Source organism: Daphnia carinata, chromosome 8 (assembly GCF_022539665.2).
Source record: "Daphnia carinata strain CSIRO-1 chromosome 8, CSIRO_AGI_Dcar_HiC_V3, whole genome shotgun sequence".
Classification (NCBI taxonomy): Eukaryota; Metazoa; Arthropoda; class Branchiopoda; order Diplostraca; family Daphniidae; genus Daphnia; species Daphnia carinata.
In genome coordinates this window covers 4,385,311-4,410,707 of record NC_081338.1, presented here as the reverse complement: position 1 = coordinate 4,410,707, position 25,397 = coordinate 4,385,311, and the positions used below count along the sequence as shown (strand labels likewise).

Sequence of the window (25,397 nt, the reverse complement as noted above, 5' to 3'; positions counted from 1 at the left end):
TATTTTAAACTAACAAATATTTAGATGGACACCTACCTCGTCAGTGGTTGAAACGTGAACTGAATTTCCTAGCAGGAAAACTGTGGCAGCTCCTGCTCCATAGAGTGCCTTGAACCCGCTTGTACTTGCACTGCCTTTAACAACAATAATAAAAATAAAAAAAGACTTCTAGTGGTAAGGAAATAGCCGAAGGCGTTTGTTCCGCACTGGCAATTATGGCGTATTATTATATATTTTTTTCCCTCCCATTTTGTGCTGAAAATAGGGGATCTGATTGCGATATCATCAATGCCACCTGTTCTAGCTAGGACTACCTTGAAAACTACGGAATCTCTTTGTTTTCATACCAGATGGCGTGGCATTTCGTGAGTTGCGTGAAAATGGTTACGTCATCGTCATCCCTTTTGAATTTTACTCCACCCGAAAGACACGACTTGTTTGTCCTCCCAACGTTTTTATTGTTTCAACTAGTTCAATCGTGCGATGAAAAAAAGGACATCCTTGTAACTCAATGCATCCGTGAAGCGGTGCTAATGTCACAATTTCACGCACTTGGTTATTTTTTTCTGGAACTGATGAATAGTTGAATGGCAAAAAATGATTATTGCCATCTATTAGAAGGGGACTTTTAGCCGCCCTATTTTTAAAAAGAACAAATCTATGTTTTCACGAATGGCTTGGCTGATTATACAATTGAACTAGTAGCTTTGCGTTTCGCAACGCTTTTACACAACGTCGCCTTTGTGTAACTTGTTTTCACTCAACGTACACATCGAAACCACAGAGAAAAAAAAATCAAGTAACTTATGTAAAAATCGTTTAATATACCGTTGTGATTGCTAAGCGCCAATCAATTCCACCCAAGCATGTCGTGATCACCATATTTGGGAAAGAACGAAATGATATCACGGTGATCGATCAACGTTTCACGATTGTAACAGGAAATATTTTCAATATTTGAATGAACGTTCGATACACATCGAGCACATGCAAATGGGACCTCCCACGCACTCGTATATACAGGAGTTACGACACGTTGTAAATTAATCAAGGTTAATGAGGCCAATAAAACGTAATTGTTTATTCTATTCTTTTGATGTCGTACTGTAAACATTTCAAAAACGTCTTGACTCTATTTTTAGGGATGTGCGGTTAGCCATATCGTGTTTCGTGAGTGTCATATATACTTACACGCATGACATATTAAACGTATAATAATGTCCGTGCAACATAAACTTGTCTGGTTTCACGACAGGCTTCCCCCTCCCGCTTTGGTAATAACAACAAAACTGAAATTTCGCAACAAAAACAAACCGTCCCTGAAATTATAATGCAATTATGAGTGTATACCGTGTACACAAGAAGGACGATCTTCTCGGCTTAATGTTTTTGGTTACGCCTAAAAAATCTGCACGTTTGGCAAAGCCCATTATGTTGTTTTTTCTTCCGGGATTCTTGGACGATGACATCGGCTGAGGGCCACACAATATTTGTCCGATGGCGTAGAAATGATTACCCCCGTACACGCACATTCATAATATAAAGAAAATGTTTATTTTCAAATGCATCATAGAAGAACGACGTATAAAACTTTTACAATCAAACCACATCGTATAAAGTTTTCTGTTATTATCGAATAAATGTGGTTGACGAAAAGGAATGGGGAAATCGTTTTTGACCACAAAACAACTGATATAGTTGTTGATACGTTCTGTATATTACGTATCGATATGTGTGTGTACGAGGAAGCGATAAAACGCCATCATAAAGAGCCACTGCTGGATGCGTGTGTTCTACCATTCTAATGAAGATTGGGGTTCCGCCCTTTTTCCCAATAAATGCCGGCGGAAAATTACAAAATGCCGGGAATTTTGTGGTGGAACGGGGGGGAAACCTCAAGAAGCTGTCGCAATTCTCCGATCATGGAAAAAAATAAACCAACAACGCAAACACAATTTTGCGTTGTTGGGTTTTTTTTTTTTGGCTGTCTCGGATCAGTAAAACCAGCTATAAAATCCCTTTTCCTTTTCCTTTTATCTATTTTGTCATTGTTTTTTTTTTTTGGAAAAAGATACGCTCACTTTTATTTTTTTGCATACGACGACAAGGTACTTTCAAAACAAGAGATTTCAAAGCCGAATTTACACGAGCCATTTGTTTATACGTACCTTCACGAGTTATTGCCCAGCAATGCACCTCTTGGTGTGGCCTTTTTAAAAGAACCTTAAGACAAATAACTCAAGGAATAAGAACATTGTTATTCTTTCATTTAAAACAAGACAAGTAATAAACGGAAAGAAACGAGGTCTGGTGACGTTAAGCAATTCCTTTCTCTTCGTGTATACAACGAGCGTTGGCATAAGACGACATTCAATCGTGACGAGTTCTCGATATGCAATAAAATGTGTAAACCAACGTGTGGATGATTAGCCTGCAGATATGAATTTTATACAATCTTTCCTTTTTGTTGATGAAATGCGAATAGTTTTTTTTTTTTTTTTTCAAATTTCTCCAACCATGCTGCCTTGTTTTCAATCCATAACGTCCATACGAAAGTTGTGTCAACGAAGGCCGAAAAAAAAAAAGAAATAAAAAAAAACTTTCTCTTTTTTCTTGTTGTTGTTATTTTACCTGTACACGATGACCTATGTGATTAAAAGGACAACGAACCAATAAAAAAAAGATGACCTTACTCAAAAAGTCCGTTTTAACTCGAGGGCTGTTGAACCAAACGTACCTGTGGACCCAAAATGGGCCATCCCTTTCTAAAATCCTACATTTAAACAGGGGTTTGAATAGGGGAGAGAATCTTATATTGTATAGTTGAATGATTTTGAGGGGAAGGAGTCATCCGGCGTGTTGGAGCCATTCATCAACACATGTTCGTGCGGACGCATTCGGAAAAAAAAAAGAAGGTGGGGAAAACATGTGTTTATAATTTGTATGCAAATAATTGCGAGTTTTGCAACTCTTGTTCCCCTTCTGTCTAGCTGTAAAAACCTAGGAGAATAAAATACTATAGTGGATCAAGGCTATTGATAACAAATCTAGATTGTTCGTGGAATCATTTATTCTATTAGCTGAACGTGGCATTACAGATGTAATCATTTTGCATCCGATGTATATAAAAAAAAAATTAACAAACGAACGGCTCTTTTTCCTGGCGGCTAATTCGAAATACGTCAATGTCGCGGGTCGCCCTGGAATTCTTTTTCTTATTTCACCTTTAGCTATGATGAATAAACGCGTGACTGATTACATCGCGTGAGCAACACTACAAAAATTCGGCTTAAAAAAAAAATGAAGTGATTGGGTACAGATATACATACGTAACGTCTAGATATACGTTTGACCTTGCTCCAGATGTGCTGGACAGCTTCCATTTCTGCCATCACTTTTGATAGTTGAACATATTCTATTTATGAAAATAAGAACAATTGGTTTATTTTTAAGAAGAATCTCACGCTATTTTGGGATATTAATAAAAATGTGTTGTTATATTGATCTACTATCTGTCTCTAGCGAAGCGCTATAGACGAACAAAAGCCATTGAATGTTTTTCACGAAAGACCGCGGGATCTTCGAATATAATAGAAGCAATTTTCACAGTGCTCTGGGTAGCGAAAAAAGAAACACTTTGACAAGGTTCTATTTTTTGCGGAAGTCAATTATTAAGTGCGCTGAAGAAATCTGAGCCTTTTTCTTTTTCAAGGACAGCAAAAGTTGATTGGAATTTCGAGTCACGACAATCGCGTTGACGCTTATTGATAGGCCCATTTTTTTCACGAAATAATGATTCACGTTCCCGAAAACGAACAGGAAAGAAATGCGGCCAAGTGCTAAGAATCGCACTCTTTTCAAGAATAATGGTTTGTAAAGCCTTTTGACATTTCCAGCATGTCGCCATCGTACATGAAAAAATGCCCAGAAAGGAGAAGCAGATTTGAAAATGTGTTAAGGAGACAGTTCCGTTTGAGAAAAGAGGGGCGAGTTGATTCTCTTATTTATTCATCTATTTTTTCTCTGACGTTGCAATTGACGTCAGAGCCGTGAACAAATGCCGGATGAAACGCAAGATCATCAGCAACTTTGTATAGCGACACGTACATCATCTGACGCATTTCGAAAAAAATAAAACGTCGGGACATTGAATTAAAAAAAAAAAAATGAAATTCACGAGGCCATGAACGTGATTCTCCAGCTCTTTAAAAACAATTTTTAGAAATTGAAGTGAAGAAAAAGGCGTTGCTGTTTTGTTTTCTGGTGTTTCACGCACGGCAGCGTTATCATAAGAACTCGACAATATTTCTCCCCTCCCCCCCCCCTTCTTCTCAGGGTTTTCCTTTTTCTTTCACGCTCTCAACGGGCCATCCAATTCTCCCGCAGGGCCTATGCGCAAGCTCGCACTTGGTTGCTTATTTTTATTTTTTTTCCAGTTCCTTTCCTTTTTTTTTTTTCATGGTAGGGATTTCTCATTGAAAGGCGGAGGGGCTGTCGTAGAAGTCGTTAGTCGACCGATGAAACTAGATCATAACACATCGTGTGGCTCTCTCTCTCTGTTTGTAAACAGAAGCTCCTAGTGCAGGTGTTTCTTTCTCGTGCGTGGCGCCGTCCGAATGCCTTCTGTTAGTGTTAAAGATTGTGGACAATCGCATTCCATTAATCTGTCACTTTCCAGCACTTGAAAAACTTTCACATCGACGACGCAATTTTTGTTTTCCTTTTGTTTTAATTATTTAATTTTAATTTGATTATTTGTATTATTTTTCATAACAAAATAATGGCGAATCATAAATTGCATTTCGGTGGAGTGGATAATTTAGCATGGGTCAATGATGAAGACGAAACGAATTCAAGTTCGAAAGAGATTCGACCTCATTCGAAAATTGGAATGACGGTGAGCTCACCGCCGGCGCTGCGCATCATCGAACAGTCGGGATCGTTGAAGAAGATCGCCGATCATCCGAACGACGCGCCTTTATCGAACGAAGACAACAATCAGCTGATAGATTTCGATGATGTCCTGCCTCACGTCGGCGAGTTTGGAACATATCAAATCGTCCTGTTCTTTCTGACTGCTCCGTTCTGCTTTTTCCTGGCCTTTGCCTACTTCAGCCAGGTGTTTATCACGCTCATCGACGTTCACACCTGTCACGTCCCGCAGCTCAATCAATCAGGTCTCAACCTGACTCAAAAGTAAGCCTATTTTCAAATAGATTTTCCGTTTATCCTTGGCGAAGTCAAAGTTCAACATTTTCAGAATTTTTCCAACGGCGTTAATAATAATGCCGTTGGAAAAATCCATCATCGTTTTTGAGACAAAGGTCATTTTAGAAGGACATCCGGCTGATAGGGATAAAAGATAATCGTCCAAAAGTTTGCACGAAAAAAAAAAGAGAAAGCCATGCGCAAAAAAAAAAGATGTTTTCCTTTTGGAAATTGGTTTAATCGAGATTGATAATCTCTTTTTCTTTTTTGACGTGATTCGAAGAGGGGACAATTAACGAGGGGGAACGCTGTGCAAATACGTTTGCGAAATGAATTGGTAAGGCAAGGTCGATTGCGCCAACAAATGGCTAATGAGTGCAGCACTTTAAGTTCAATGTCATGCGAGGGGAGAGGGATGCTCAATCTTCATTTCCAACATGTTGCCGCTGCTTTGCGGAAAGAGAAAAGGGAAAAATCTGTTACGAAACATTGGGTGATTACATGTAGACCGCATTAATAGCCTGAAGCAATCACGCTTCTTCTTTTTCGAAATCTAGCCTGAATTTCTAGGATGGGTTGCCCCGTTTTGCGCAACGTGCTTTTCGATGAGAAATCAAACTAGTTGTTGTTATCATTTGCATCTCAACCTATCCAATGCGGGCAACTTTGCATGTAAATAAGAAATGGCTCTTTGATCTATTTGCAATTTGAATTAATGCACGTAGGAGAGAAATTAGCATCCCACTGGTGACGCAGACCGTGTTGGGCGGACCCCCCGCCTTCGATAGTTGCACGATGTACGATGTCGATTATGACTTAGTCCTGCGTGAGGGATTGGTACCGAACGGGACATGGCCGACGACCCCGTGCCGATATGGATGGGATTACGACCTGGAACAAATCCGTTATCATTCAGCCGTCACAGAGGTCAGTAGAAAAGAAACGTTAGACATAATTATTTAAACTATAAATGACGTCATCCTGATTATTCCTTCATTGTTTATTCCATATAACTGCGTAATGTTGATCACCTTGACGTTGTTACCTCATCGCCATACGTAAACGCTTTCACGGTTCGACTTGCACGCGATGAGTAAAAACGTGAGGAAAAGAACTATATATAGTGGTTCTTTCACGGCTGTTTGCAATGGCCACCGACAGTCCCGAAAATTAGCATATCCCAAAACAAAAATCGGTGATCGTGTTCTTGTTTTGGAATTTACGTTTGGTTCTCACGATTTCTCAATAATTGGGGGAAAAGAACACGATAAAATCGTGCCTGTTTTTAGTTCATTCCTTTATTTTTGAAACATTTGCGCATTCCCCTACGAACAAACAACAGCAGGGTATCTTTTTATTTTTTACCGTTTCACAACGTTCTCGAAAATCCTGACATGTCTATTTTACATCCCACACCGTCTAAAATCATTTGCATAATTGACTTGGCTTCGGCTTTCTTTCCCCCAATATGAAATTGAGCGGTTTCACAGTTATCAATCAATCGAAAACGCAATTTATAATTTAGATAGGCAAACCTATTATTTATTATCGTCCTTTAATTTTCAAAAATGTTTTTTATTTATTAAGAACAATTGGGTGTGTGACAAGACCGGTCACGCTCCATTTGCACAGGCCGTCTTCTTTCTGGGGAGCATCATCGGTGGCATCGTCCTCGGTTACATCGCCGATCGTTTCGGCCGCATTCCTGCCCTCATCTTGTGCAACTTGATCGGCGCATTGGCCGGCATCATAACGGCCGTCTCCAACAGTTTCGGCTTGTTCGCCTTTTCCCGTTTCCTGATGGGCATCGCCTTCGACAACGCGTTCACGCTCATGTACATTCTCGGTGAGTTTTGAAAATCTAACCGCTCACGATAATTACATTCTTTCACGATATGCTAATGATTTAATGACGTAAAAGTGCTGGAATACGTGGGACCCACTTACCGGACTCTGGTGGCTAATTTGTCTATCGCCTTGTTCTACACGGCTGGTACGACCTTATTGCCCTGGATCGCTTGGGCCATCAGCGATTGGCGAATGTTGAGTTTGGCAACAGCCCTTCCAATGGCCACTGTCGTCATCGCTTACTGGATCGTTCCCGAAAGTGCAAGGTAAAATTATACTTTGAAATTTTCAAACAGTGTGTTCCGGATTTGTTTTAAATGGCACGTGTAGCGCACCTTAAAAAAGGGGGTGGGGGAATGAATTGCTCAACGATATCCCCAAAAGTGAAAATGCTTTTCATTCACTTGGCAGAGCATGGCCTACATTTTAACATTGTTTTAAGTTTTCTTTTTTTTTTACAACAATTACTTGCCTTCGTCAAAAGGCCTAAGTCTTTTTGGAGTATGTCAATCGAAAAATTAAGGAAATTTAATTTAGATTCTTATCCGAATGACGTTGAAAATAGCCAAGGTTCGATTGAAATTCATGTCCTACATTTCTCGTTTCGCTCTGGGGAGGGTTCGACCATCCGTCACACATGCGCCCAAAAAAAATATATCTCAATAACATTAAACAAATGTGGAACGCAAATGTAGACGAAAAAAAAAATAGATTTGGCAAGAGATTTTTTGGCTGGTTCATTTCGAAAATACAGTCTAAAAAAAAAAAAATATACCGTTCGTGCTTCTCTTGACAGGTGGTTGCTATCTCAAGGGCAAGCGGACCGGGCCATATCCATATTGAGGACCTTCGCTCGCATCAACAAGAAGCAGGTCGACGAGAGTGTCTACAAACAGCTCAAGGTGATTGATTCACTCCTTCACATCGATCCTCTTCCATCATCCGGTCAGGAATTAAAAAAAAAAAAAAACCTGAATTCATTACTGATTGAGAATTTTGTGCAAGTCACGTGACTGCGATTGCTGTTTTTATATTTACGGCAAGGATCACACGTTTTGTTTAGCTGAATTAAGGTTGACACGGTACAAAAGGAGGATAACGATTTCCAAAGTGCGTCATCCGCATTTCCTTATTTTGCCATGTCTCTTTTTATCATGAAAATCGCATTACTTGATTTGCATATTCATACGTTTTGTAAAATTTGGGGGGGCAACAATGGCCCTATTCATAGACTTCAACTGAAGAGGCTATTCAGGCCAGCTCGAACGAGCCCGCACAAACGGTACTCGATTTACTCCGGACGCCTCGGCTCAGACGGAACACCATCCTGCTGACGTTGCTCTGGGCCTTGATTGCCGTCGTGTACGATGGTCACGCCCGCAACACGGCCAATTTAGGATTGAGCGTCTTTCTGACGTTCAGCGTGGCGTCCGTCACGGAACTTCCAGCCGATTTGGTCCTGGTTTTCTTCCTGGACCGCTGGGGTCGCCGAGCATTGGCCTTCGGATCTCTCCTCTTTGCGGCCATTTTCAGTTTGGCCACTTTGGCCGTACCCAATAGTAAGCGAGACGTATGAAAATGGCCGTGCCAATTTTGGTTTTTTTAAACTCTTTTTTGAAAATTTCTCTTTCGAGCAGATCAAGCTGTTACGACGGCCGTTTTGGCCATCATTGGCCGTTTTTGCGTCAACATCACTTTCAACATCGGCTTGCAATATGGCGCCGAACTGATACCGACGTCCGTTCGTGCCCAGGGCATTGTAAGTGATCTCCGACTTTCACTTTCATTTGCTATTGTAATCATTTTTAATTCGAATAGGCTTACGTTCACATTGCTGGATACGTTGCGGCCATTGTTTCACCCTACATCGTTGATCTCGTAAAAAAAAAAAAAAACTTCTTTTCATTTTCAAAAAGCTATTGTTTATAAATTTGAATGCGATTGATAGGCTCGAATTAGTCCGATGTTGCCACTTACCATTCTCGGATTGCTGGCCCTGATCGGTGCTGTCGTTGGGCTCATGTTGCCCGAAACGCTGGGCGCCGTTCTGCCGGAGACGATCGAGGATGGTGAAAACTTTGGCAAAGATCAAAGTTTCTGGGATTTCCCTTGTTGTCAACGACCAGTGGAGTACGTGAAAAAAAAAAAAACATGTCCGCCATTTTATTACGAAAGGTTTCAATCTTTGATCCATTTTTATAGGATCACACCTGATTCAAGTTCGATTGGCGAATCACCTGCTGCCACCACCGATACGACGGCGATTAGTCCCAGGTTTGTCCGCGCACCTGCCCATCGTGTTAATTCATTAAGGGCTTCCATCCGAGGCGAAGGCTTCCGGTCCAGTTTGTTGGCACGTCAACGACGTCAAACGCACAACGTGAACGAGAAGGAGCCCGTCAGACAAACGACATCGTTATCGACCGACAAGCGAGCGTTAACTTCACACGCAAAGCCCTGAGTGTGTGTCAACTGGAACAAAACGAAATCCATTGGTTTTGTATTATCGATTTTAATTTTTTTTTTAGAATTTTTTTTTTTTACAATCGTATTAAATCGTTATGGTGCAATAAGGTGCGTGTGTCATCAGGTGGGAGGATGGATATGATGTTTAAAAAAACAAAAGAAAAACGTTTTCTTACACACCAAGGGCAAACAAATAAGCGCGTTCATAATAAGACAATGTGCCTGCTGTGATGTTCTTCAAATTAAAATTGGAAGGCGGGGGATTAACATTTTCTCATGGTAGTATACAGTATATATATATATATATATATAAATGTACGTCTGTTGTGTGTGTATGTGTGTGTACGTCGTGTTGTGCGTGTGTGTTGTGGCTTTTCCTTAAACCAGGGTTATTTTGACGGATGCAGAAGTGCTGGCCATCCGTCCGTTGTTATTGAGAGCTTTCATCGGAGTCGCTTCATTGTCTTCCTCATCGTCCTGCGCCGAACTCGCTCCTACACCGGAGCTCTTTTGATCGCTACTGTCCTTGTTTTTGTGTTGTGTCGGTCGGTAATACACGGAGAATACGATCAAAACGGCCATGACTAGAATAACCAAGAGGCCGGCACTCAACAGCAGCGTCGAAGCTAAAACGGCCGGCGTTTGATCGCCGTCGTGGCTGCCGCTGGAGTTGCGTGAATCGCCGGACCCAGGCCAATCCAGCGGGAGAAAACGCATGTTGGTACCCCGACGAGTTTGTTGGCTTCCGGCTTCCTGTCGCTTCCATCGAAACATCGAGCCGCTTCCAGTCACCGGTTGCACCGAATACGAAACCTAATGAATCCCAATTGAATTGTTTCAAATTAAATTTTTATAATGGTGAAAGGTCCCGAAGGAAGGGGGTCAGGGAAAACGAGATGTTAATCAAACTAGGCCAGTGCCTTCCCTATCGCCGGGATTTTTAAGTAGCTCATCGTCAATTATTTTTTAAACTGTGTGATTGACATGCAAATTTGGCTTGTTTTTTTACCTGGAGAAACCAACGAATGCCAGGCTCTAACTGGAACAGCGGATCGACGCTGAAAACGAAGCCGTCCATGTTAGGCAAATGGGCCATTCCCGTGCGGAGTTGATCCACTTGACTGGCAAATTTGGCATCGAGTGACAGACCCTGAACGGCCTTGTCACTTCCGTAGGGGTCCTCACGATCCTGTTACAAAACATTTCATTCAAATATAAACAGCACGAGATCGTTTTTAAAAACAAACCAGTAAAAGTAGACGATATTTCAGTCGCTGTGAGTTCTCCAGGCAACCGAACTGAGGCCGTTCAGCGTTGGGCTCGAAAAGTGGAACGTAGCCGTCACGGCCGGCGCACAAGTACAGTTTCTCAATCCAAAGTCGGTAACCGGGCGACAGCTCGTTACTCGGATGCCAAAGGACTCGACCGTAGACCCGTTCTCCATTGTGGAACGAACCTTCAAACTCGGCATCCTGTGTTTTTTTTTCGTGTGCAATCACGACATCATCAATATATGCATCCCGAAAATGGGTTTAACTTGTAATTACTTTGATATCGTTGATGCTGCGCGGTTTTCTGAGGAACGCTCGGACGTCATTAGTCAACTGGAACGTGGTCCTGTACGATCATTAATCACTAATTAGATAGCCATTCACGATGATTGCACAAACTGAAATGGGTAAAACCGCAAAAACGCCTTGAAACAATCAAGGGGCAGTTAAAGTTTGACCACCATGCCAAAATACTATAGGATTTTTAGAAGGACATGGTATTAGAGAAAGGGACTCACTCTAGAGAGTAGTGGACAGGTTCCGGTCGGAATGGCTGCTGGTAATGAATGGGTAGAGTGACGTTAAAGGCATCAGCTGTTTGACAGTCTTCTTTCTTGTTGACCAGACGGCCGAATTTGTTGGGCTGAGTCTGTTGCGGTTGATCGGGGGACGCTGGGCAAGGAGCCAGGACCAGCGTGTAGTTGCCCGTGTAGTCTTGCAGCGTGTAATTTGACACAGCCCTCCATTTCTGGAACGTTGCTCCGGTTGGGTAGATTTGATTCCACATCAGTTCCAGGTCGAAGCCCAGCAATTGTCCAGCCACGAAATGATGATGTGTCGGGCTTAATAATCGACTTCCAGCCTCAAGATAGCGTCCGGTGAATCGAGTCTCTGTTTGAAATTCGACCACTAAACGGCCGTTGTTCGGATCAGTCCGGACTCGCGTCACGTGTGGCTGGACGGCCAAGGCCAGCTTGGATTCCGTCACTCCACGCTGGCCCAGAAGAACTGAGGCGTAGGAGAATGAAAATTCCATTTCTGTTTGGTGTTCGACACTGGTCCAGCTCTGATGGCTGCCCGTCGATGCGCCGATGAGCGTCACGTACAAAGGCACCCTGACAGTGACTTGCACCTGTCCTCGATTCATCGTCTGTTGGAATTTCAAAATGAAAATGACATCCTTTTAATTTGAGATTTTTTTGTTTTTGCAAAAACCTGAAAATTGGATGTGACTTGACCGCCGCACAGCTGGATCAGTTCGGTCATGCTGTACCAAGCTTCGAAATGCCACAGACATCCGGTCGAATCCAGATGGCGATAGAGGCGGACAGCCGATTCTTGCCGGATGTTTTTCGAGAATTCAAAAGGCAATTTCGTTGACGTCGAGTTCTCGTTTTCACCTCCGTCCAGGAAGCCCATCGACGGATGGAGATTGGAACATCGGTGATGGGAACGATAGGCAGGCTCGTTCATGATGTGCCGGATGCCGTGAAGGGGCTGTGTGGAAAGAATGGGTATCAATCCGTCGGAATGAGGCACAACGACTTGAATGCGCATCGTGTCCGGGTGCTGGGCATCGCTTGCATTGATGTAAGACAGCGAGGCGGAGAAGGGTTGTTGTCCGGCTACCATCACGTCCGTTGTGGCATCGTCAAACGAGATACTGCTAGGGGAGAAAGGTGGGCAAAGACCGGACTGGCCTGAAACGGTGACTGGACGACTTTTAGATGCCGGTCCGACCATCATTCCCGGATCTAAACGGACAGGTTGCGCTACGCAACGAACCCTGAAGTCGTGACGAAAGAACACGGCGTCCAGCACCCGATCTTCCACGCCACTGAAGGCCGTCGGTTCACTCAGTCGGTAAAACGGACCTGTTGTCGTTTCACCTGGAACAAATGACGCACGATCAAAATAGCGAAAAATAAAAGGGAGATGTGCATGAAAGAGTTTTCTCCAGCCGATTGTGACCTACTTCATTTTTTGTCAGCAAAATAAAAATGCTGCCAGTCACAATGATTCGGCTGGATTTTATTAAATCACTCGCCCCCTTTTTTCACAGCCGGTTACGAAACATGCAAATGTTACGTCAACATGTAAATTAGGAAGCCGACATCAATGTGATAAAGCCCGTCAAAAAGGATGTCTTAATGAAGAGTTTTACATCTACATTTATAATTTTAAAACAATAAAAGGAGAGCTACACACCTAATGACTCTTTGCTGGTGCTTAGTGGTGGCGAAATCTCCCATGAAAAGCGAATCTTGGAGACATCAATAGCCATACTACGACACAGCCTTTGGGTACTAATGTTGTACAGCGGATATTTGGGGTCGCAAGGTGTGACGCACACCACCGGATACCCAGCCGGAACAGATGTTGGCCTTTTGTCAAGATCCGCACCGAGACGATCTGTTGGTGGTCCCCCCCCCCCCCCCCCCCAAAAAAAAAAAAAAAAACTTTTAACTCTCTCTTTCAAACAAATAAACAACATAACTACCGTTTTTCATACCGTAATCCATAAGAGAAACAACGATGGGCTCGGCTGGTAAAAGAGCCGGACCGGAAGTCACTGCCGGGGGTATTAAGATGGTAGCTGACGTTTTGCTGGCGCCCAGTTGAGCGTTAATGCTGTCCTCAGAATTGAGAACGATTTGGAAACTTCTAGGCCACGTATTTTTGTTGCTTGTCTGCAAAATGGTGATCGTTAATGAACTCCATTGTTCGCCTGGGGCAAAGTCCAGGCTCTGACGGCTTTTGAGGACGTAATCACGGCCTTCCTTGGCGCTACCGTCCACGTTGCTGATAAAGGCTTTGGATGCAAATCGCAAATCGCCTGTCCTTTCGACGTGCAACGTAACTGACTCACCGCCTGGCGACGTGCTGGGACGATAGACGGACTGATTGAATTGAACTCGTGTGACATCTTCATCATCTTGGATGCGAACGGCCAATTGACTGCGTGAACCAATCTCGGCGGATGAAGAAGCCATCTTGTTTGGTTGATCAGCAAGCGATTGCTGGTCATTAGTGTCTAATTGTTCCACCTGGGGGTGACTCAATCGAGCTAAGAACGTTTCATCTCCTTCGTAGAAATGATCGTCTTTCAATTGAACTGGACAGTAAATGATGGTGACCCCACGAAGGAAGAAAACTCGAGAAGATTCAGCCATAGGTCGAGATTCAAAATCCTTTGAATCATCAGCTGACTGGGCTTCAGTTGAACAGATGACAGAGCACGTGATGGACAAGTCCCCGGTGCGCACCACAGATATAGGGGCGATACCAGAACTTTCAAAGGCTTTCCACTCGGTCGTGTTGAATTCCATCATGCAAGGAGTGGCTGTTCCACTTCGACCGAACAGTTCTTCATCTTGTTGTTTGTTGATGTAACGCAGTGTCACTTCTTGGCTGGGTGAATCGCCATCACTCACCTGAAAGACGATCTGTGATTCTTCGGCAGATGAGATAAAAGCAATGTTTCCATCCAACAGTTCTTGATAGTCAAACGTTTCGCCATCTTGCAACGTTCGGTCACTGTTGGCCAACGGATCGAAACGTTGCAATCGACCGTTTGTCGGTTGAGCAACTAACGTGACCTGTAAATCAGACGGGTCACTATCTTGATCTTGAATGTCGAAATGATCTCCAGTTAGGACAACACGATCTTGGCCCATCGACAGCAACAATGGACGCGTCGTGATTTGTGGAGGTTCGTCGTTCACATTCTGTTTGACATATTCAATGACAATTGAGATAGATGACCAGAGTTTTTAGTTCAAATGGACAAAAAGCAATATTCGTTTTTCCTTTTTTAGTTTTTTTTTTACCTCTATGATAATATCTAGTTGAGCTGGGGGCGATCGGTTGCCTGACGTGTCTCGAACGTGAAATCGAAACGAGTCTTGGCGAGGTTCACTACCTTTGTAGTCTATATTTTTCAAGCAAACAAAAGCCAAAGCAATTCATTTCCCGGTTTCGATGGCAGTCAGACAACAATTGACCAATTTCGAATAAAGTAAAGAAAAAACAGAGTGTCAATGATAACAATCGCAATCACATTTAGAGAGATATATCCTAAAGCTTATTGAGAGATGCCTACCGTTCTGGACGTAGCTCAGTTGTTCCTCCAACAAAGCTGACAGTGGAAATTCAGTCACCACCTTCCTTTGTCCTGTTGGTTTATTTCCATGATAAATGAAATAAAAAATTTTAATTTAATTTAATTTCAAAGAAAAAAAAGTGAGGATAAGAAAACAATAAATTTAATTCGTAAAATCAAAACGATTTGGCAACACTCATGATGGCCGAAAAACCTCTTAATTGATTATGGAGAACTGACACGTGAAATATAACTTGGCGCCCTTTTTTTTAATCACTTCCCTGTACTCGAAATGTGCGCACCAACTCCTAGGGGCTGTTCGCATGAAAAAGTGACTTCATCATCAATGTCTTGAGATGCCCTGAAACCCTTTTTTTCCGACTTGATGATGATGTAAAACTTAGTACGAAGGCTGCGATACACAGCAACAGCGTCTGATCACTCTATAATTTATCTCGTTTTCAATCACGTGAAAATCTCATCATCATCTCGAGCTGCAAGGAGATCACATCAGCCGCCTTGTGGTATGTATTAATACATACACTCGTCATGGTCGAACGACCCATGAAATCCCTCAGTCATTCATTACTATTTTCTTTCTTTTTTGATGTGTGTGCTGTGTGTGTATGTATTTTTTGTTACAGAACACAAGAGGGTTGGGCCCACAAATGCCCATTCATCATCTTGTGGTACACAGGCTACCCATAAAGACACTGCAGCATCCCGAAACAGTAAGTCAGATTTATCCCTATAGATATACTTGTACCTTGTAATTATGCACGGTCAATGCTGCTATGTGCCAGCCTCCATATCTCAAGGCTTTTAGAACTGGCATGGAAGGTGGCTGAATTGTCTCCACACACTCCATTATAAAGGGACACCCCCAGCTGTCAAAAGAAACATTCCCTCTTGGCATTCAGCTCACAACAACAATTGACCTTCCTTCCTTATTTTCTGTACTATCAATGCCCCCCCCCCCCCCCCCCCCTTCAATGGCAAAAAGTAGCAACAGCTCATCTTGTGTAGGTTTTTCCAATGATTTAATACTTGATTTCAAAAATTAACAAACAAAAACTTCTCACCTGATCTATCCCTGACCTCCAGGTAACCGTGTTTCGGTCCATCGTTGATTACCACGACCAGGTCAACCGGACGCGTGTCACTGTCGTTGACGGAGATGATGTCTGGAGAAAGAATTTCAGTGGCTCCTTCATCGACATTCACTTCACCGTGAACCACGACATCCGGCGATTGATTGTCTCTCGGTTCAATAGCGATCATAAGCGATTCGGGTCGAAGAGGAACCCTCGGAAGTGGAGCTAATCCACCAGCTCCGTTCTCATCTCTGGCCCGTTTTATTGTATCCTCAGTCCGTCTGAGAACTTTCCCACTCGAATCCAACACTCTACCGTTCACCAAAACATTCCGTCCTCTGCCATTTTTCTCGTCCATGTCGTCCCGTTTTGCAGCCGAAACGTTCCAGAAGAGGCGATCCTGAGCAGGTAACCAGCCCACTTCCTTGTCTGCTCTGAAGCTCAATCTACCTTGGATCACGTCCTAATTCATTTTTTGACAACGTTATAATTTTAAACAGGAGGAAATCATATGATTCATGCGTCATTTACATTTCGGGTGATGGTGTCGCCTATTTGGAGGACTTTGCCGGACAGCAGAATGGAGCCCATTTGAGTTGGGCGGGCTAGAATGTACTCGACCGTCTCCTTGTCAACAGCCGCATCGAGGACGACAAAGTAACGTTCAGATATTGTTACCACATCACCTTTTTTTTTTAAATGATTTTTTAAAACGAAATTTACAAACAATGGAACGAAATGCAATGAAAAAAAAACGAAAAACCTTCTCGAACAGACGGTATCGACATGAGTGGTCCATCTTGCTGGAATTGGACCTCCTGCTGACTGCATTTTGGCCGTCCTTTATCTACAAAATCCGCCAAAAGGTATGTTTGTTTTCATTTTCGTGACTTGCCAAAAGAAATTCAAATTTTTTCTTTGTTTTTTTTTTTTTCCTTTTCATGCGTGCAATTATGATGTGCAGACTAGATAGAGATCGATTGTGGACGTTATGGGGCATATACCTGTTTTTGACTGGTGATATCCAGGACGACAGCGCCGGCATTCCAGCTTTCCATTGCTGGCCGAAACATCAGCGCAGATGCAGCCTTCTGGACAACTGCTGGAATCTATTATGCGTAAGTTTTTAATACACCCCCCCAAAAAAAACTGGTTTTTACATCAGTTGAAAATGCACACAAACAAAAACAAAAATATGCATAGGTCACCAATCTTCCATGCCCCCCCGCAGATTTATCTACATGTACAAACACGCTTGCCCTGTGTACACATGTAGCGTCTACGTGTGCAGCGTTACCCAACAATTTGCCTTGAGCGCTGCACTACAACCGATTTATAGCTCTTCTCTTAAAAAAAAAAGAAGTAAGATTTATTTACTGATTGCATAAACTAGCTCTTTTGTTTTGAGTGCTCTCGAGACACCAAACAAACAGGGGGAGACAAAAAAGAAAGACGTTGTTCCTGATTGTGAGTGCGTGTTAGACACGCCATCACATGTCAGGCCAAGATCCTCTTTTTTTTTTTTTTTTTTCACAAGAGTGTCTTACTTTTTCAAATGAAAGCGAAACCAAATAGACTTTGTTGAAATGTTCTTGTGTGTGTGTGGTTGTTGGCATCGTTAAGACAGCGCGGATAGTGAGGTGTGTAGGCGGAGGGGTTGAAACACTTGTGTAATGAAGTCGGACGTAAATTACACGACCTCGCTCACACAAATATCCAGCACGTCTTGTGAGAGAAAGAGACATCAGCTATGTAGCAGTGCCCGGCTGCTGATGCTGAGTCAACATTCCTAGTAAGAAGTAGTGTGGAGCTATACTTGCCACGGCCGCGCGTGAGTGGGACGTCTGCTCATTTAGTTGATGGTCTCAGCACAAAGTTTTGCGACAGCTCATCCCAGGCTTTTCCCTTTTCACTCGTTGAATATCTTCATTCCACGTTTTTTACCTTGAAATTATTGTCGGCAAATAGTTTGACTTGAATCCTCTTGTCCCCAAGTTCTTGTTTCTTTTTTTTTTTTTTTTTTGAAGGGGGGGGGGAATTTTGTGACACTCAAATGCCCCGATCCCTTTCAGGATATTTGGAATTTCGATGCTGGATGCGTTCCAACATTTTGGAATATCCCCTTTCCTTGAATCCCCACGTTTGTCAATTTAAATCTTTTATTTATTTTTTTTTTAACATTTGTTTTTAAATATCAATTTCTTTTTGTGATTTTTTTGCAGGGCATGTTCAGAAAACCGGAAGAGGAAACGTGGGCCTTCCGCGACGGATTCTTATGCGAACCCATGCCCACGGACTGTTTCTGACGTCATAACCGGAAGCGAGTTGAACAGGCGCATAGACCAGGGAGTTTCGCATAAACACACAAAATCTACAAAATGGGCACGGTAAGATGTTTCTTTATTTTGACGACAACTTGCGTCCTGGCCCCCATTTTTTTATTGCGTCTTTTTACAGCTGATGATCGATTAGGGTTACCTGAGTTTTTTTTTTTTTTTTTTAGAGGTCGTATAGGTTTAAAAAAAAAACGGAAGGCAGGCGACATCGTAGATTTGTGTTTTCTTTTTTAGCCGGTTTGGGTTTTATTCACACGATTGGAATATTCAAATGAGAGAGACGGCCCCTTCCAATGTCCGTTCATTCATGCCAAACATTTTCTTCTTTTTTTTTGCCAACTTTTTTTTTTCCCCGTTTTGTGGGGGAGCAGCCAGCTGCACGTTCTTCAACATTCGCATATTCATTGATCAGAACCCAGCTATTATTATTGTATTCATACATTCACACACACAAAAATGTGTATAGTATATCTAGCTTTGTAGAGGCCGGGTATATATTTGTAGAAAAAAACATGGAGAGAGAGTAGTGCCCCCTCTGGCCGCTCCATCATCAAACATGGCAAGAGATGAGGAAGATAGCGGCGTCGGTCAGCGGCGTCGGGCATTTTATTTTAATCATTTTTTTTTTCTCTTCTGCTTGCTGTCAAGGTCGAGTAGGCAAAAAACAACATCTCTCCACTCCTATTTCGATTGATATAGCCAACCGTACTTGCACACACGTCCTTATTACCATTTACTACAATTCTCTCATTTTTTGTTTTGTTTTGCGCCAATTGTTGCCAACTCTTTTTGCCCCCGCAGCTGCAAATTTGCCGCTCCCTCAATTATACGCTGAAAGATTGAGAGCTATCAGAAAACTGAGTAAATGCAAGGAATTCCCATCATCGTATGATGACGGATGATGTTGTTGTTGCGAAGATTGCGCAACTAAATTTGTTTTCGTAGCAACAAAAAAAAAAAAAAAAAAAAGACACACAAACCGAAGCGAAATGCGAAAAACTCTCCTTCCTCATATTTAAAAGAAAACGAGTTAACGAGCCGACAAAGTGAAACGCGGCTGACTCATCAACGGCTGTCCTGAAATGAATATTATATATTCCCCTCCCGAAAAAAAACTGTGTGCGTTATGCAGTCTAGTAATAATAGTTCGAACTAGTATATGTTATTTCCAGCATCCTTAAGATTTTTTTAATGAGTCGTATGTATCCCACTAGTGTGTGTGTGTGTTGTAAGAGCCTACTACTAGACGGGTAGTAAAAAAAGGACGCACTCGGGTTCGAAATATTTTTTTTTTTTTGGCTCTGCATCGTCGTGACCTTCTTGGCAAATGTTTTCGGTTGTTGGGCGCGCATAGAGAATCAGCGAAGAGGCGAAACTTCATTGACCCATTCATCACCACGGCGCACTACCACCAAAATGGGGTTGGGCCAATATGTACCATAGACACATCTTTTTTCTGTTCGTACAAGTCGAAAGAGGGGAAATTGGTTTTTCGTGTCTCTTTTTTTTTTTTTTCTGAAAGGACGGGTGTTAATGGCCCCCAGATTCCTAATTTGCATCTCTGTCCATTAGTGGGGTGCAAATGTATAGCATAATTCAGGTACGATTGGTGATGGGGGAATAAGAAATCGCCGTGCGAGGTACATAAAAGAGTGTGAAGGAAGACAGCTTCATCTGTCGCCGCATGTTATTCCCCCCCCCCCTTTTTTTTTTTGGAACATTTTCTTTCGTCTCTTTTTTTTTTTCGACTCGTCGCTAAAATTAGATTTTTTCGGGTGGCAGGGATGAAATCAAATGAAACAACTCACGAGACCTACCAGTTGAGATTCTAGGCTATCGTGTAGTTAGAAATGGCGGGAATTTCAAAAAAAAAAAAAAAGAAAAAGGAAATAGCCTTTGTATTTTGGTATTCCAATTGCGCAGCCGCACGTCCGTTTCGATACATCAAATTGGTGAATGGATACGCGGAGCTCCTATCTCTATGTCTTCCCCCCCTTTTTTTTTGGCCAACCTCCCACCTCCCCCCTAAAAATAAGTGGAGGTGCGGCCCGCCGCGTTTCGTTCAAAAAACGTAATAATAATACTTAGGCGGCGTTCACGGCCTCCTCACTTTCTACGCGTTCAAATGCCCCTTTGTGCGCTACGTGACTGTGTTTTGAAAAGCCACGATACGTGTGTGTACCACTGATTGCTTTTATCTATGCCCTCCTCCGCGTGCAACATTTTGCCCAAAGAAAATGGACAAGAAAAAAAAAAAACAATTCATTTTTCGTTTACCTGCTTTACAATATGCGCCGATAATTAAGAGGAAAGACAGGACGACAACCATCGAACAGGGCACTGTACAACGCATTTTCAAAACGTTTTTTTTTTTTTTAATAGTCTCAATGCGTCTTTGCGATTTTAGTTTTTAACTTTGAATTGTCTAATGGTCACGATGGGACTTTAGGGGGCCACTTTTTTGAATCTAAAAATCACTTCACCCGAAGCAGACGAATTGATGATGTTTGATGACGAAGACGAAAGAAAGTAGAGTCAATATAACAAGCGGCCATTCTGGCCGCCAACAAACAACGAACTGATCAGAATGGAACAAGTAGAGGCCCGCATGAAGCCGCAGCGCAAGGCAGTGTGCTAGTGACTCGTACCACTGTAGCGCTATATAACTATACAGCATCCATTTTTTGTGTGTGTGTGTTGTGTTCTCTCAGTTAAATTTCGGGCCCCGCGCGGCGGCAGCAGCCTGTATGGAAGATCTCACAACACGAGAAAAAGAACACCAAATAAAATAAATAAAAGAGGCAGAAAAGAAAACACGCCTCTTCTTGTGTATATCTGTTGCCTTCTATCACCTCCGGGGCCTTCCCGAACTGCCGCAAACGTATTTTTTTTTTTGTTTCTTCGTTCACAGTTGTTGGACGCGTTTCAAAAAAAAAAAAAAAAATGAAAATAATAACAAAATAAATTTTAGATATATATTTTTTTTCTTTTCCAAGGTGCTTTTTACAAAGTCGTTCCTCTTAATCGTTTAACATTTGCATCTATTTGTTTTAGTAGAATGCATTTGCCATATATATATATATAGAGATTTTTTTTTTTTCCTTTTGTTTTGTTTAGAAGACTCGTCGGAAAATCCTCACTGATGTTGGCAGACGAGCAAACGACCGAAAGTACTCATTGATAATGGGAGGGCCACCCGCTCTGGACGGTTACATTGAAAATGGTTGGGCTGCGTTTCGACTGTCTGGCCGGGGCTGGTAAGAGGCGCATCTCTAGCCATTTAAATGGGCTTGAAAAATGCTTGGATTAGCTGGCCAGATTGTGCAAAAGAACGGCATGCCGTTACGTTACCGTCTTGACGTGACACCGCAGGGCTGGCCGCTCTCAGCAATCAAGAGTCTACGCAGTTTCACGTAACGTTCGGTGCACGATCGTCGGCATCTTGCGCGGCGGGAAAAGCAAAAGAATCAGATGACAAACGGTTGAAAACACACATTTCGGAAAAAAAGGTAAAGCATTTTCATTTATACCATTGGCGGGGTCGTGGGAAGACAAAAAGGCTCTTGTTCGTTTTCCATCTTGCTGGGTGGCACCCGTCGACCCATCCTAGTTCCTCCTTTCAACAAGAGCCCGGACGGCCTCTAAACTGACAGGCCTTTCGGTAGCCTCGCACGTAAGCGTTTTACACCAGCAGTCCATTGTTTTTTTTTTTGTTTTTTTTTGCGGGGTTCTTGATGATTGCATTTTCTCGTTTTGTTTTCTTCTTTGATTTCATTTTTCGCTGAGCCAAAGTGCCGTTTAGACATTGGCCAGGCCATCGGCAAGAAAAGTAAAATGGACTTAACGACGCTGGGGCATCATCAAAAGCGGTTTGGACTCATTCAGGATAGATGGGACGAGACATGCCCTTTCGATCCGCCCAGATTGTGTACGCTCACGAAATGGAGACCTTGTCTAAGTTGAAACGGTCCACGGTTCGTTTGACGTCGATGATCCATTCCCCGAAATGTGTTGATGGCTCCCGCGGGAATATGAAGAGGTGCGGCCGTGACTCAAGGCTTTTCCGTGGCAGAGCACAGCGCAATCTGTCGGACAGTAGGAGCGGGGGCCAACCGGGGCGAACGAATGGCCATTGTCGCCGATACCCGTGAAGTCACAAGATCGGGCATATCCATCATGAACGGTGCCCCATACTTTGACTTGTTGGTCCCGAGCCAATCGATGTCACACGACAGACATTTTCGCGTGAATAATTATTGTGCGGTATTCGGATTTTTTTTTTTCAGTTCCATCGTCGTACCTGCCACTGTTGCCGTATTGGAATTTGAAATTCGCGGGCGTTGTCTGTCTTGAACGATGACGTGATTGCCTCTTTTAAGGGTTGCAGCAATACATTCCCGACTCGTCCCGATTGGAACATCAAAGCCCGACACGCTGTGACACGTGAAAAATTGATGCACGAGACTCGCATTTTTCTATGAACCTCTGCTGATTGACGGCGATTCGCTGATACCGGGAACACTGGCGGGAATGCGCGTTCCCCCCCCCCCTTTGCCTATACGTTTTGATATTTATGTCTGTTATCTTCTCTCCCTTCTTTTCTTTTTGAATTCTGAAATCGCTCTCGTGCGTGATGATTAGTGACGTCATCGTGAGGCCGTTGTAAAAAGCCGGCAAAGATCTTGAAGAGTCTCGCGCCCTTGGATGATTCATTTCCGACGATAAAACAAGCCCTAATCCAAATTTATCGTCAAAAGAAAAACGCAGCACACGTTAGCTCGGCCAGCTCGAAAAAAAAAAAAAGCATGTCGTAAAAATGATCATCGCCCGAATAAGGCCATCAGCACAAAATACGTTGCCTACACTTTCTTTACACACACACACACACACACGCGTACAAAAACTCTATGAATGAAGCGAACAATGACTGGCTGGGTGGCTCCCTCTTTCAAGAATGGCATTGCGAAATCAAACGATAGTATTATTTATTTATGTGTTTCTACATTTGCATTGAAATTTTGTTGTTTTTTTTTGCAGGAAAAAACTCCGACGAGCCACCGTGACGTGTTTTTAAGAAAAGTATTCATTGATGATGGGCGCTACTCGCTCCGGATGATGCATGTGAAAGTGGTGGGTGCCGTCGACTGATTCGTCGTATTCATAAGATGCGCATTGTTCGTTCGGTAAATGGCTATGAATTCTTCCAGCCATTCAATTGGCTCGTAAAACGGCCCCCGTTTGGCTTGGACAATTTTTTGAGATGGGGCATTTCAAACTTTTGATTATTTCACGTTGTTCCTTCTATGCAGGTGCGCTTTATTAACGGCGACATCTTTCGACAAATGGATGGAAAACTTGGACGTTCTTCACAATTCTTCAAAGTGAAATTACCATTCTGGGACCCATTGCCAGTCGCTTTGCAATCTCTCTTCATCAAAATACGGACAGCTTCTGGCCTTATTGTGAAACCCATTGCTTCTACGTAGCAGTTGACGTGAAAAACAAATCTTTCAAAGCAGACTTTTTAAAGTTCTACAGAATCGGATCCAAAAAGGTAGGGCTTATCCGTTTAAATATTGAATAGATATTAATAACAAAACATTCTTTTAAGGTTCCTTTGTTCATTTCGCTCATCCTCACAAGTTGATGCCCAAACCAATAAAACTACACATGGTAAGCAAACTCTATTATAATATTTATACTATAAACGTAGTGAACAAGCATGGCTTTGAGTGGTATTTGGTTTTTCTATTTAAAAAATTTGCATGGTCAATCATAGTGTTTCTTATCTATATCGCTACGCTTTGCATTGAGATTTGCATGAAAGTAAGATTCCTGGACTGTTATTGCGCCGTTTTACAAACGGGCAAAGTATTCGTTGATGATGGGTGCTACTTTTTCTGGGTGATGCATGTGAAAGTGGTGGGTACCGTCAAGTGAATCGTCATACTCGTAAGAAGCGCACTGCCGTTGGTAAATGGCTTTGAATTCCTCGATCCATTCCGCCGGTTCGTAAAGCGGGCCCTGTTTGGCTTTGATAATTTTAAGATGGCATTTCAGACCTTTAATAATTTCACGTTGTTCTTGTATGCCAAAACGCATTATGGACGGTATCATCTATTGAACGGAGAAAAAATTAGATGTCGCTCTATATGCTACAAAGTAAAGTTACCATTCTGGGATCATGGGAATAGGTAAATCCATTGCCAGACTCTTTCGCACCTCTCTTCATCAAAATACGGACAGCTTCTGGACTTATTGTTCCACCCATAGCTTCCACATAGCGGTTAACCAACTGTTCTATGGTAAAGCTCTTTTGGTATTTAGGATCTGCAGATTTCCTTTCCAGATCGAGATGAAGATCTATGGCTTCACGGATGCTCTGTGTCTGCCACTGAAGAGGGACAGCGACAGGCTTGATGATATCTAATAGAAGCAGACGGTCAACCAATTCTGGATAGATTGAGGCAACAACTAATCCTGTTGAGCCTCCCATGCTGTGACCAATTATAGACATTTTTTCTATTTTAAAACAGTCAACCACTCGTTTGACATAGCAAGTAAGTTCCCAGTAATTCATTGGAGACCCTGGTGGAACATGGGATGTTCTTCCATGGCCAAAAGCATCTAGAGCTATGTAATGAAATCTTTCTGAGAGATAAGGAGCAAGAGGTGCAAAGGAATCACAATTATCTGCCCACCCATGAAGACACAGAATACGGTATCCTCCTATTTTTCCCCATTCTTTCCCTGTCAAAAACAAGGTACGATTAAAAAAGGATCAGGCACACACATTGTTTTCTGTACACCTGCTATATTTCCATGTGGCACAGGTACTTGGATCTCGCGTGCATCTTGAGCTTTAATGACGTGATTCCATCGTTTTTGAAACAACTCGAATTTTGACTGATGAAGTAAATGACTTTGTGTTGCTCTGCACAATCTGCTGAACATCTTTGCAGCAGACGGCAAAACTACACGTCAATAAACAAAGTATAAGCGACATCTGCCAAAGGAACTAGAATATCCAACTGGTGGTCTGCAGGTAAAGATGTGAAGTTAAGTTGAACTG

The 25,397-nt window shown here is 42.6% G+C and overlaps 3 protein-coding genes and 1 long non-coding RNA gene across 4 annotated transcripts; 2 read left to right on the top strand and 2 right to left on the bottom strand.

Moving 5' to 3' along the window:
- The first annotated feature begins 4,535 nt into the window (after window positions 1–4,535).
- LOC130704271 (organic cation transporter protein-like) lies at window positions 4,536–10,088 on the top strand. Its single transcript, XM_057525751.2, has 10 exons — window positions 4,536–5,196; window positions 5,934–6,135; window positions 6,796–7,054; window positions 7,130–7,322; window positions 7,853–7,958; window positions 8,288–8,615; window positions 8,694–8,815; window positions 8,875–8,934; window positions 9,005–9,186; window positions 9,259–10,088. Exons 1-10 carry the CDS (start codon window positions 4,781–4,783, stop codon window positions 9,515–9,517), a joined length of 2,127 nt encoding a protein of 708 aa, XP_057381734.1. The 5' UTR covers window positions 4,536–4,780; the 3' UTR covers window positions 9,518–10,088.
- Window positions 9,901–20,996, bottom strand: LOC130704270 (extracellular matrix organizing protein FRAS1-like). The gene is made up of 15 exons (XM_057525749.2): window positions 20,603–20,996; window positions 16,994–17,098; window positions 16,753–16,836; window positions 16,521–16,675; window positions 15,978–16,452; window positions 14,896–14,967; window positions 14,624–14,724; window positions 13,306–14,521; window positions 13,002–13,205; window positions 12,009–12,682; window positions 11,312–11,943; window positions 11,070–11,139; window positions 10,770–10,994; window positions 10,532–10,711; window positions 9,901–10,335 (listed from the first exon to the last, which is right to left on the bottom strand). Exons 1-15 carry the CDS (start codon window positions 20,676–20,678, stop codon window positions 9,901–9,903), a joined length of 4,704 nt encoding a protein of 1,567 aa, XP_057381732.2. The 5' UTR covers window positions 20,679–20,996.
- On the top strand, window positions 16,706–17,115 carry LOC132088241 (uncharacterized). The gene is made up of 2 exons (XR_009421636.1): window positions 16,706–16,855; window positions 16,954–17,115. It is a non-coding gene; the product is annotated as an uncharacterized LOC132088241 (long non-coding RNA).
- Window positions 20,997–24,052: 3,056 nt separating the features above from the next.
- LOC130704243 (serine hydrolase-like protein) lies at window positions 24,053–25,320 on the bottom strand. Its single transcript, XM_057525714.2, has 3 exons — window positions 25,135–25,320; window positions 24,498–25,075; window positions 24,053–24,442 (listed from the first exon to the last, which is right to left on the bottom strand). The coding sequence occupies exons 1-3, from the start codon at window positions 25,277–25,279 to the stop codon at window positions 24,182–24,184; spliced, it is 984 nt and encodes a 327-aa protein (XP_057381697.1). The 5' UTR covers window positions 25,280–25,320; the 3' UTR covers window positions 24,053–24,181.
- Window positions 25,321–25,397: the final 77 nt, after the last annotated feature.

Excerpts from the sequence above, each read along its gene's own strand:
- LOC130704271 (XM_057525751.2), top strand. The coding sequence starts at position 4,781 with ATGGCGAATCATAAATTGCATTTCGGTGGAGTGGATAATTTAGCATGG. Across the intron at positions 7,055-7,129 it reads CACGCTCATGTACATTCTCG|TGCTGGAATACGTGGGACCC; the intron begins GTGAGTTTTGAA and ends ATGACGTAAAAG. Across the intron at positions 8,816-8,874 it reads CCGTTCGTGCCCAGGGCATT|GCTTACGTTCACATTGCTGG; the intron begins GTAAGTGATCTC and ends TAATTCGAATAG.
- LOC130704270 (XM_057525749.2), bottom strand. The coding sequence starts at position 20,678 with ATGCGTTGTACAGTGCCCTGTTCGATGGTTGTCGTCCTGTCTTTCCTC. Across the intron at positions 17,099-20,602 it reads CGGCGCATATTGTAAAGCAG|ATTCCAGCAGTTGTCCAGAA; the intron begins GTAAACGAAAAA and ends TACGCATAATAG. Across the intron at positions 11,944-12,008 it reads AAGTCACATCCAATTTTCAG|ACGATGAATCGAGGACAGGT; the intron begins GTTTTTGCAAAA and ends AAATTCCAACAG.
- LOC130704243 (XM_057525714.2), bottom strand. The coding sequence starts at position 25,279 with ATGTTCAGCAGATTGTGCAGAGCAACACAAAGTCATTTACTTCATCAG. Across the intron at positions 25,076-25,134 it reads GCCACATGGAAATATAGCAG|GGAAAGAATGGGGAAAAATA; the intron begins GTGTACAGAAAA and ends TGTTTTTGACAG. Across the intron at positions 24,443-24,497 it reads ATTCCCATGATCCCAGAATG|ATGATACCGTCCATAATGCG; the intron begins GTAACTTTACTT and ends TCCGTTCAATAG.